This window comes from Pyrgilauda ruficollis, unplaced genomic scaffold, assembly GCF_017590135.1.
Source record: "Pyrgilauda ruficollis isolate IOZ18807 unplaced genomic scaffold, ASM1759013v1 scaffold28, whole genome shotgun sequence".
Lineage (NCBI taxonomy): Eukaryota > Metazoa > Chordata > Aves > Passeriformes > Passeridae > Pyrgilauda > Pyrgilauda ruficollis.
In genome coordinates this window covers 408,025-420,296 of record NW_024524155.1, presented here as the reverse complement: position 1 = coordinate 420,296, position 12,272 = coordinate 408,025, and the positions used below count along the sequence as shown (strand labels likewise).

At 36.0% G+C, this 12,272-nt stretch overlaps 1 protein-coding gene across 14 annotated transcripts in view; it reads left to right on the top strand.

The window, feature by feature from the left end:
- The window catches only part of RALGAPA1 (Ral GTPase activating protein catalytic subunit alpha 1), a 130,612-nt gene that overhangs the window by 92,517 nt on the left and 25,823 nt on the right, over positions 1–12,272 (top strand). For all 14 annotated transcript variants that reach the window (XR_005955485.1, XR_005955484.1, XR_005955479.1 and 11 more), the window contains 2 exons: positions 4,353–4,511; positions 6,426–6,553. Coding sequence is in view for 4 of the 14 variants with exons in the window: in XM_041471840.1 (XP_041327774.1) it covers positions 4,353–4,511; positions 6,426–6,553 (287 nt within the window). In the remaining 10 variants the exon portion in view is untranslated. The remainder of the gene's footprint in view (positions 1–4,352; positions 4,512–6,425; positions 6,554–12,272) is intronic.

Below are 12,272 nucleotides of genomic sequence, written 5' to 3'. Positions count from 1 at the left end.
ACCTTCTTGGGAAATCATGGTTTTTTCTGTCCTTAAGGTTTCATTGAGCAGAGGTAGTTGGAGCTCAGTATGTTTCTCCTACTTGTGTCCAGGGCACTGAATCTGTGATGCTTCCAATTCAATACAAAGAAATAAAGAATCCAGATTAAACTTGAAAGAGGTCAGTCTCTGGTTCTCCTACAGTGAATAATTGATTCTCAAAATGTTTGCTGTGCTTGCAGGAGATCTTGCTTGTTTAGCACTGCTGAATTGTAAGGTTCTCAAATGAAAAATGAGAAGAAATGTGAAATTCTTCTTTCTAAAAGGCTTATGCAAAACCTAGCAGATTAAATACGCCAGGAAAACTTTTCAAGTCAATTTCAGGTGTCAGATCTCTTCCATGAATCAAGTGTTGTTGATCAGTCAAGTTACCACCATTTGTGATTTTTCAGAAGCTTTTCTTGCTGCCCAAGGCAAGGACATCTGAAAGAAGCAGTAAGAAGCACTGTGTTAGTAGTGTCAGAGCTTCTTCTGAAAAAAACCTTGTTTTCTTGTCTATTATTTTTGTCAGACATCTGACCACCTATAATAGAAACAAGGTTTTGATCCTGAGTACTTCTCTTTTTGTTATATACCACCGTTCATACTTTATACCATCATCCACCTACTTGCATCCTCTGATTTTGACTCTTAATCCATTACATGTCACAGAGATGCCATTCTGCATTTTACTCAAACTGGGTCATTGCCAGACCATTCTTGACAGTAATCATGAGGTAAAATACATTTAACAGGACTTGGAATTCTGAAGTAGTCTGAAACATTTTCCTTTTTCCTCTGAAGAAGTTTCTGCTTTCAGCCTGAAATGTATTCTCACACGATTATTTGAGTATTAAGCAAACTTTGAAATTGGAAAGAAAGGTCGCTGATGGCTTCAGTACACTTGGCATCCAAAAATATGTGTCCCTTGTCAGTAATCCTGCTGAAATAACCACACAGTACACTTTTATCACAGCAAAATCTGTTTCAGTCTAATGTGAAAACATGCACCAGTAGTGATGCTCCATCTGGGTAACTTTCATAGAAGTGCAAGAACTCGTATTGTATCTGATTAACTGCAGGTATCAGTATCAGGTACACAGGGCAGCCTTTGACAAATGAAATTCAGAGGCAGTGGTGCCCTCAAGAAGCTGCAGTATCTAAACTCTCTATATGTTTTGGATTTTAAAGCTGTTTGTTTGGCATGTACACTGTCACCATCACTTGTTTCTAACAGTCTGTGAGTTTATTGTCTCTGAGTCCAAAGATAGCAAGTAAAGGAGGAAAATTTCTTTTAGTAAATAGTTTGATCTTGCTGAATTATGAATGGTGCAGTGCAGTGATGGTGTATCAGCCCCAGTTCTGCTTTTTGGCAGTTGGTTCAGTGAGTTCAGTCAGTGCTCCAGATGGCCATCCCTCAATCCAGGATCGTGTGGGTTTTTTTACATTCCACAACACTTCACGTCCAAACTGATTTGCCTCATGCTTTCTCTTTGGCTGGGCAGCCTCATTCTCCCTGAGCTTTTCACTTCCTTCTAAGTGCAAGCCTGTCAGTCCCTGATACCTTATCATTGTCATATTTCAACAGTTTGACTGTCACTTCGCTAAGGAAGCAAAATGGGAATTTTTTTTTTTAATCTGAGGTGTAATTCCTCACTGACTTCTCTGGTGATATAGCCAGTTTAAGATGTGACAGCCCTGCTTTCCACTCCTGTCGTGCTTCAAAAAAAGGTGCCAACAAGTTGTTTTCTTGGTCTATGAGACCAGTACAATGAAATGAGCTGAATTTAAAATAAAAACCTGGCATATATTTTCCCCCCTTGGATCATGTTTGTGATCCATTTTAAAAATTATCTTATGCCTGAAGAGAGAAGTTGGTTAACTATGACCAAAAGAGAGGAGGCCAAGGATAATGACTTATTAGACAGCGACGCTAGAAGAGACTGAAATGAAGCTGAGCCTTGTTTAACTTAAAAGATAGAATTTTGCCTTGATGAAAATCAATGGATGGGGCTGTTCTGGTGCCACAGTGCAGTGTTTTGCTGCAAAACTAAAAGGTAAGAAGGAGAAGTTGCTTTTCTGGTGATTTTTGGGGGGTTAGAGGGTTCTTTGTTGTGTATTTTGGAGTTTATCTTACCAAGTCCTCCAACCTATAGCCAGGAAAGAAAAAACAGCTAGGTGTGCTTCTTGTCACTCTCTTACTGCTCTTACTGATTTTATTGCTTTCTACAACTACGTGAAAGGAGGTTGTAACAATGCAGAGGTAAGTCTGCTTTCCCAAGTAACAAGAGACAGGACAAGGAAGTGGCCTCAAGTTACACTAGGGGCAGTTTAGGCTGGGTATTAGGAAAATCTTCTTAACAGAAAGAGTTGTCAAGCATTGGAACAGGTTACCCAGGGAAGTGGTTGAGTTGTCATCCCTAAAGCTACTTAAAATATGTATAGATGTGGTGCTTAGTGACATGGTTTAGTGATGGACTTCGCAGTGTTAGGTTAACAGATGATCTTGATAGTCTTGGAGGTATTTTCCAACCTAAATGATTCTATGATTCTAAGGTAGGAAAGGGTCAATTTTGCAATTAATTGTCTTTTATGATGTTTGTCATAGTAAAGTGCTATCCAGGGGTCCTTCAGCTGCTGTTTGTTGCACATCAGCTATTCAGGTTGCTGTTTGGCTTTATTCTAACCTAGTAAAACAAAGCTCAGTTTAGTGAATGTTGATATAACCAATTCTTTTGCTGGGTTGGGTTTAAGTGTTGGTGCAGGAGTGTCCCTAAGTAAGTGTTGTTCAAAATAATTCAGCCATCTACACAAGACGCAAGAACAGCTGGCTTCAAAGGCACCACAGCCATTTTAGAGTAGGTGTATGTACAGTCTGGTCCAGACAAAACAAATTACTTGTTGAGCATCAAAGAAGAGATAGGGTATTGAAGCCACTTGTCCTTTGCCCACTCCAACACTGAATAAAATCCTATTTTTTCTAATAGAAATACAACCCTGTTCTTCAGTCTGATACCATTTAAAGCTAGCAGAGAAGAGCAGAGACAGCTTCTTTTTCTCTTTTTTCTTTTTTTCCCTTTTTTTGCCCCCTTTTTTTTTTTTTTTTTTTGACAACTGCTACTGACAACTGGTGTATGCCTTTAGATAAGAAAAAGGTAGCGTTCCAGGAGCATTCCAATTAAATTTCTCTGAAGACTGTGCATGTGTTTTGCTTTTATTTAATGTGCAATTGTGTTCTAAAAGTGCTATGGAAAATTGTTCCTTTTTTATATAGAATAGCTTCTTGTACATGCTCAGAGTGGTATTTGTATGTTACGTGTTAAACAGTGCAGCCCTTTGAATAACATCAAGGTGATTATTTGACAAGTTCCACCTACCTAAAGCTACGGAAACAAGCTGAGAACAGGGTTGAAGACAATTGTCAATAACTGGTGATGCACTAGGAGAAAAAAAATTCCAGTTTGAATTTTCAGAAACAACTCTTACTGGAAAGAGTCTCACATTTAATAATCTGAATGTATTTGATCAGTATACATAAAGCCTCTCTACATGATGTGAACATTTGGTATCAGAAGATAATGTTTATCAGAAGGAGTGTTTTGGTTCTTCAATCAGATAATTCCAGAGTGTTCAGGGAATTCCTTAATCTGGTTATATGATTATATCTGAGGATACAGCATGGATTTTGAGGAACCCATTCAGCCATTCTGTGCCAGAACAAGAACCATTTCATAGTTTGTAGGGGAGCAGGGTTATTTTTACAAAGGTGTCCTGGTTTCATGGAAAATGAGCATTTATCTTAGTTCTTTTGGGAGCTATGGAGAGGGCAGTAGCTATTCTCCTTTAAAAGCTTTTTGTTTGTAGTAGGCAGTTGGGAATTTGGCTGAGTGATGAGGTTAACTTCTCAGATATGTAACTTTTAAACAGATCTCCATTCATACACTTTAGAAGTTCATACAGAATTTAGTAATTTTCTGCTGATCAGTGATGGCAATCTTGAACACATTCTAGTAAATTGGGTTGAACCGCTCTGCATTCTTGAGAAAATATCAACAAAATTTTAGCTTCCAGTAGGAAACAGATATTCATGTATCTGTTCATTTGAATAGAAATTAACACCAATGTATAAAAATCTATAGCACAAACCAGCTCTGTCAACTAATACACTGAAATTGTAAAAGAACTATTGTGTAATTGGGTTATTTTTCTAATTTTTCTTCACCTTTTTTTAGTGGGTTTGTCATTTTAAATATGTACATTTAATATAGAAATATGGCTATAGAATGTTAATTAAGAATATTCAAACTGATGGCATTTTATCCCTGGTTTTCCAGCTAAGACATTTAGGAAATGATGAAGTACACATTGTCTGGTCAGAACATACTCGAGATTATAGAAGAGGAATAATTCCAACAGAATTTGGTGATGTTCTTATAGTTATCTATCCCATGAAAAACCATATGTTCAGTATCCAGATAATGAAAAAGCCTGAGGTAAGGGTTTGTTTTCTTATGTGTTTCCTTCATGTGTTTAACATGAACTGAGTTTTGTTTAGAATCTGAGGTTTTGGTGTAATAGATTGATCCAACAAGGTGATGTCTTAAGCATGGACAGTTGCAGTGGTGGGAGGAGGGAAAAGGGAGAGCTCAGTGAGTACAGTGTATAGTAAAATAAGTAACTTGAAATTGTAGAGGCCTGATGCAGTAAAGCATATCTGCTAACAACATAATTGTAAACAAAGATGGAATATTCTGCACAGTAATTTAAATATTACAGTAAACTTGTTGAACTTTTTTATCAAATTTGATACATAACCAAGGTAGTTGAATAATAGCCTGTTCCAGCTTCCTCCATCCGTGTCATATTCCCCTTTTTTCCTCTCAAACCTATTTTTTACTTTCTTCTTATCTCCACACAAGAACCTGGAGATGAATTCAGTAAAGCAAGGCCACTCAGCCCTTAGGCATAAGAACCCACATTCTTTGTAATGTCTGTTCCTCAAATGTCAGTGCTGGCCCTGTTCTTAAAGCAGTGGTTTAGGGTTCTGAGCACTAAACTGACTGAGTAAAAGTAGTCGTGAGTATTGGTACTACCTAACTTCTGTGTATGATATCACTTGCCATGAATTTCTATACTTTATGAAAATTATTATTAAAAGCACTCATATTAATAAATGAGGTGTGGCAGAAATAGGATTACCTCATTATGATGATTGCCTCTATCTATTGATAGGCATGAAATAATAGTCAGTCTTGTAACTGTTGGATTACTTATATTTTTAACTAATAGGCATATTCTTTCTTTTACTATTTTAAATATAAATAGTTGTATTATTGGGAGCCTGCAGGTCAAGAAGGAAAACAAAAACTGCTGAAAAAAGGGATTGTTGTTAGTCCAAAAAGAAGTCCTTATATGTGAAAAAAGTGCCTTCCATCAGATTTCAGTATTCTCAAAACTACAGTAAATGACTAATGGCAAAGATAACACAGGGATCTAAAATTCTTTTGCAGCATTTGTTTTCTTTTAGCAGGAAGAATATTTAATGTACATTCTGCTCCCTTTGCTGAGCTGATGCACAAATTTTGTTGCTTTTCTCCTGTTTTATGTCAGCAGCTTCAGAACTTTATTCACATGTATGGGAAATGAAGATACTTAATACTGAATGTTTGTTTTGTTTTAATTGCAAAATGGTGATGGATTTAGGGAGATACGTAACACCAAAACATAAGAGCTATCTGTTCTGTTCACCTTTTGGGGGCTAGCTGTACTAAATACTGAGTTTTTCTACTGGTCTCACAAATAGGGTTTTACAGTTAGGCTCCAAAGAGGCAAAACTTTCACCACAGATTTCTTCTGTAAAGGGCTTACAGTGTTCTTGTTCAGATAATGTGGAAAGGAAGAAGAACAGAAGAAAAAAAAAAATAGAAGGTAAAGGTCAATACACCAGTAACTGTATGATACTTTCACACTGGGTTGGTCCTTGTAGAAATGTTAATAACTACAGCCATGATAAAAAAAATGTTAGAATTTGAGTAATTATTTCTTTTGCTTCTTACCCTCTATAGTATTATCATCTAGCCTATCAACCTCATAAACATTATATGCATGACTGTTCCTAGGATTTTTGCAGCAAATGTTGGAAATGGTCTTTGATGAGACATTCAAATAGTTACTTAATTTTTTTCAAATGCTGTGTTATCTGTTGCCAAGGATATCAAGCAGTTATATGGCTGTGTATTTCCACAAGAGAAAAGGTCTGACTTGCAACACAATAACTGGTTTGATTATCTAGCAATGAGGAGGGAAAAAGACATATATTTGAGTGCTCTATTGTTAATGTTGATTGCTAATTGTTATAGCTATGATCTTGTCTTGCTTTATGTTGAACTTCTTAATTTTTTATTCAGGTTCCATTTTTTGGTCCACTCTTTGATGGTGCTATTGTGAATGGAAAAATTCTGCCTATTATGGTTCGTGCAACAGCTATAAATGCAAGCCGTGCATTGAAATCATTAATCCCATTATACCAAAACTTGTATCCTTTCACTCAAATGGTTTCTAAGGCATATACATTCCCTTGCAGTTCTACAGATGTGATATTCATGGGTTTTTTTATTTTTTTCAGATTAATATAGGGAACGTTGGTTTTTTTCAATGGTGATGTTGCCTTTAGGGAACTTAAACCCATAGAAGAGCATTCAGATGAAGACCAGCTTTTTTAATTAAATAAACTATAGACAGTGCTGAAAAATTGCCTATTTCTAATGTTTTGTGGCGTGCACTTGTCATTTTTTGTTAAAATTATTTTAATGACCATTTTGTGAGGAGTCTTTCCAAAATATCAATACCATGATGTTAATAATCTTTCTTTCCTTAAGATATTAAGTATTTATCCAATATTAGTGTGACTTAGTGTTATTTTCTAGTTCAAAGAATGCTGCTTTCCTTCAGTCTGAGAAGTTTATGAAACTTCCATCATATAGATTTTGTTATTCAGCTCAGAACACAAAGTTGATGTCAAAATCATGTTAGTATATTTGTAAATGTGTCAGAAAAGGCTGTCTCTTTTCTGGTTTTGTTGTTGGAACTGAAATTGTATGTTTTGGAGGAGCTGCTCTTGGAAGAACAGATTTATCAACCATAAATTAAAAAACATAAGGTAAGTCAGTCACACGCCATTTCCTTACTTTAGATTGAGTTCTGTTAGTTAAATCAACAAGTTAAAATCAACCTGTTGGTTAAATCATCAAGAAATTTCTGAATTCCATTAACTGAAAGATAAGTTTAAATTTTGATCCAAAAGATTTCTAACAAAGCTGTAACTGCTAGTTCTTCTCTTGTGATAGGTTGTTGCTAAAATACTATTTTTTCTGTGGCTGACTGTTAATACTTGCAGAGTTTTGGATTAGATATGATGAAATGGATTTACAGATGAATGATGGATGTGTTTTATGTGATCACATTAAGTGATGTTTGTGCCATAACTGTAGATGACACATGTTGATTCATTGTGTTTTCATGTTTGGAAAGGTCTGATCTTTCTGTCATTACTCAAGTAGCTTAGTCAAAGAATTTAAAATGTATTATCATTATCATCATCAACCATCAAAAGTGATGGTTTAGAGCATTTTATTGATGTATAGCAATGAGCAATTGGAAAACAATTTGCTTTGAGATAGTAAACTTCCAGTACCAAAAAAACCTCACAGACTTGTGTGTTTAAACATCACAGAATATGAAAGGTTTATTAAATTCCTTGGACATAGCTTGCCAGGTCAATGTCTAGGAATTGGCCAGTTCCATGAAGTTGTGCACTGTCTTTTTAATTCAGTTCTCCAAATTGTACTTTTTAATATGCATCAAAGCACAGCCTGTCATTAATGACATAATGTGGCCTCCATTAAAATGCTGATAATATGTCCCCTGGTATGGTTAGCATGGTAAGTGGAAGGCATTATGTGTACTTGATTTTAGATAGCATTGGCTGGTAGGTTTCCTGTCATCATTTGGTAAGCTTATGAGGTACCAGTTGACTGGACACTGATATTAAAGGATGGCTTTGTTAAGTCATCAGTGGATTTTTTTTTCCATCTGGCTTGGAGTATCTTGTGTTTACTGTTCGGTATAATATAATTTAAAAATTAAAATGGGGTTGTGGGAAGTTCTTTAAAACACGTTTGCTTGGTGTAAAATTTGAAAGAAACTCTACAAATTTTTCTGGCTTGAATGAGGCTCTGATGGAGTCAGTTGTGTCAGCAGAGAGCAGCAAAAAATGCTAAACTTCAAGTCTGGCCTAAGTCTCAGTGGTAAAAAAACCTCTTGATTAAAAATGTCATGGACATGCTCTTGGTGCTCAACCCATGGCCAGACTTGAGGTCAAGAAGGAATTTCCCTCATACAAGAATGACTAAGAGTGGTGGATGTTTCCTGTAACATGGACATGGTCTGTTATCTAGGAACATTTGAAAGTTGAATCTAATTATATTCCTGTGATAGCAGGGAGTTGAAGATGTCAAAGACTGTCTTTATTGTCTCCTGCTTTTTTTCCTCTGGGATGTTTTAGCTATGGCTGCAGCACTTCACTTCTGGCTTTTAAGTTTGTAGTGGACTAAAGGGTGTGGGGAACAGGCATATTTTATGGTCTGTGGTTAAATAGGTTTTCTGGAGACACTACCAGAATTAATGTCTCTTGTGGAAGACAGATGGGATTCAATAATCAAGGTGGCCTTGCCTTGTGTTGGAATATTGCTGGAACAAGGAAAAAGAGGGCTCAGAGTGGTGAAAACAATACATTTGAAGAGGGAAGAAAAAGGGAACAAAAGTGCTGTTTTCAGAAAGTACATGAAATGGAAAAGTGAATCTGATGATCAAGGATTTCCACAAGTCCAGGACCATAACAGTGTCAGTGAAGAGAATCCTGAAGTGTTCTTGAAACTGATCTTCATTTACTTACTTATGAATCTCTAATACACTAAGCAGTGTTAGTTTATTAGGAATTTTGATGATGGTTAATAGATATCCAGTTGAATGTGGATGTCAAAGGCACAAGAGTACTTGAGACTTGTCAAAGAAAACAGATGTCAGGCACTACATTTCTGTATTAGCCCTTCTTTTTACAGTAGTAGACCAGCAGAAGTAGTTAATTTCAAAGCTAGCATGAGTGTATGGATGTCTCTCTGCCTGTGGGTGTGTGCTTTGTTTTCTGGTACTGTGTAATACTTGCTGGGCACTTTTTGACTTAGTAGGGAGTTAATGGTATATATGTAGGCCAGTGCTTATCCATTTTTGAAGAATGTTTATAATAACACATTGTAGATCTTGTGGTGATGAATGACTGTAAGCTCTTAATTAAACTAAGACTGTGTTGATTTGCTTGAGTGTAGGACGGGAAAAAATTGGCACTGAGTTTGGCCCTCTGACTTCCAAGGAGATCTTATCTACCCTCTGAGACAGTGCATTTTCTAAGTGCAGACCTGACTGGAAAAGTCAGCTGTCATTTGCAATCAGCAGGGATATTCAGTCCTCTTCACGTAGCCTGATTGCAACTTTTTCCTTAATGCGCTGGTCTGTTAATCACAGTGTGCCAGTGGTAGTATGTGTGAATGCTATAATAATGGTTGCATGGATACCAGAAATTCTGGTCATCTCCCTCTTACACTCTTCCCCAACTTGGAGTATGTGTTGTAAGGTCTGAAGTAGCTTTCTGAGGCTGACATATTCTGTCAATCACCTTCCTCTTGCTGACGTTATTTTGACATTTCTGATAGGATACTTAGATAGCAAAACACTTCAAAGATTTTATTTGGTTAATGATTTGTAAAGGTTTTATCTGCTCTGTGGTTTTGTTCTTTGCTCAGAATACTATATGTTTCCATATAGTCATGTTTTAAGATTAAAAATCTATTGAATTTATCAGCAAACATTAGTAATGCGTGGCAGGTGTCCTGCTTTTTTTGATTCTTGACACACTCATTGCTGCAGCTGTGTGAATATTGCTATTTTGGGTGGAGTTTTTGCAGTGGTATGTGGAATTTGCTTTAGTTTCTCCTCCAAGGATTCTCTGGTCCCCCAATAATTTTTGGTAGCCTGGCTCTCTTGTATCAGTACCCACAGGATACATGCACACAGAAGCAGGTGACAATCACAAAATACTCATGGTGTCTTGCTAATGAAGCAGCAGTAACCCCCTCTCTGTCTCAGGGCTGATATGTTTCTTCTCATTGCATTTGCCTTTGTCTTAAGTGCATGCTTATTTCCTTATATGCTCAAGCTGCACATATGCTGGGAAAACTTCTAAAACTCATAAATGCAGGTATAATAATGGGGCTAAAAGTTGAGAACAATCATTTTCACTATGATGTAGAATAAGAAGGACAGTATATAGGGATTGTTAAATACTCCTTATTTAGTGAATTGCATTGAAATTATTGATATGAAGAGTTCATGGCTCATGTCTCAGACCAAGCACTTTGTCACATTCTGAATTTAGAATCAACCATGTGTGGGAAATGGATCAATACTAAGTATTTGGAAGAATAGCATTGTGGCTTCATATAAAATTTTATTTGCGCTTCCTGAATAAACAGCAGATGTCAGCCAGATGCCAAGAGGTACACCTTGACATAGTAGGCACCTTCAGTGATCCAACGTTGCAATTATTGCAACAAAGCAGGACAAATACCAGAAACCTTGTGACAGTGAAATTGCAATTGTGAAAAAAAAAATAGTATCACTTTTTTCATTGTACACAAATTCTGGAGTGTTGACAATTATTGCAAAATTCAGATAGTGCAATTCAGACCCTCTCTGTCTTACACAGTATTCTCTTGTTATAGATGCTACCTAAGACACACAGTAAGAAGCTAAATCTTCTTTAACATCTTTTAAATCTGAAATTTATAGATATTTTAGAATACCTGGAATGTGCATGACTGTTTTATCCTTAATTATCATAGCATAATTTTCACTTCTTTCTAATAATCTGCAAAGTCTTTGACCTAGTGCCAAAAACTGGCATTTCTTTTTGGAGATTTTTTTTTTTGGTCACATGAAACCAGTTCATTTAAGTAGCAAAAAATAATGCTGCTTTAATTATTCCATCTAAAAAAACAGTTATAGAGTAAATCTTGATCTGAATGACTGGATAAATTAATCTTTATTGTCAAAACTGAAATTTTGACATCCTCCTAACTTTCTTGATATTGTAGGACCAATCCAAGTACCAATGTAGGTACTTTGATGTATTGTAGCTAATATTTTGACAGTTGTCTAGAGAAAGGGCAGGTATTTAACCCCATATGGTGTCTGACAAGGCAGTAACTTATTTATGAATAATGTCTGTGAGTGCTTTGTTAAAAGTTTGCCCTGAATTATGAGCTGATCACTCAGAAAAAGCTTTGTTTTTCTTGAGGTGATACTCAATTGCCCCAAGAAAGGGTTTTATTAGAACTAGTAGTGTTGCTGTTTGTTGTTCCTGCTTGATCATCTCCTGCCTCAAGATAGAATTGCAGACCCTGGAAAAGTGAAGCAAGTGTTTTTATTAATGACATAAAGTGAGCAAAGGGTATTCTTCAGACTTCTGGCTACATTTGTTTCACTTAATTAAGAATATTTGTTGTATTTGAATTTTCAAGCTGTAACTTGAAAAGATTTTGAAGATTTCTCACTTGTACAGAAACTTAAAAGTTAAAACTGGATAGCAGTGATTTTGGCAGTGCCAATTGCCTTTTTTCCAGGAAGTTTTCTATCTTAAAGCTGCATGAGCATCTCGAAGGGAAAAAGTGAATAGAGTGGTACTGCATCAATGACAGCTGTGTATCAAATGGGAGAGGTATAAGGGTTGCTTGCTCTCATAGTTTTGGTGCAATGAAAGGAATAATACATGAAATTACAATTGCTTTTCTAATATTTTCTGGTTTAAAATTTTTTTCATTTGCCATATGCTAAGAGTCTGGAAAGTTTGCTGTATTTCTGGCAATACATTTTTGATACAGGACATTTAATAAGATTTTAACATCCTTGTTACTCTTTGGTTTTTTGCTGTCATCACAGGTGAGAAGACACCAACATTAAAAATAATGCTTGGTACTCTTTTTTTTTTAAACTACTTTGTATATTTTATACAAATAATTACAAATTTCAGGATTTCAGTGGATATTTATTCCATCCCTGATGACTACTGTTGTAGCCTTATCTGATATGATTTCAAGTAAGAGACATGGAGGAGTTCATCATATGACTCCTGCTGGTTTTTT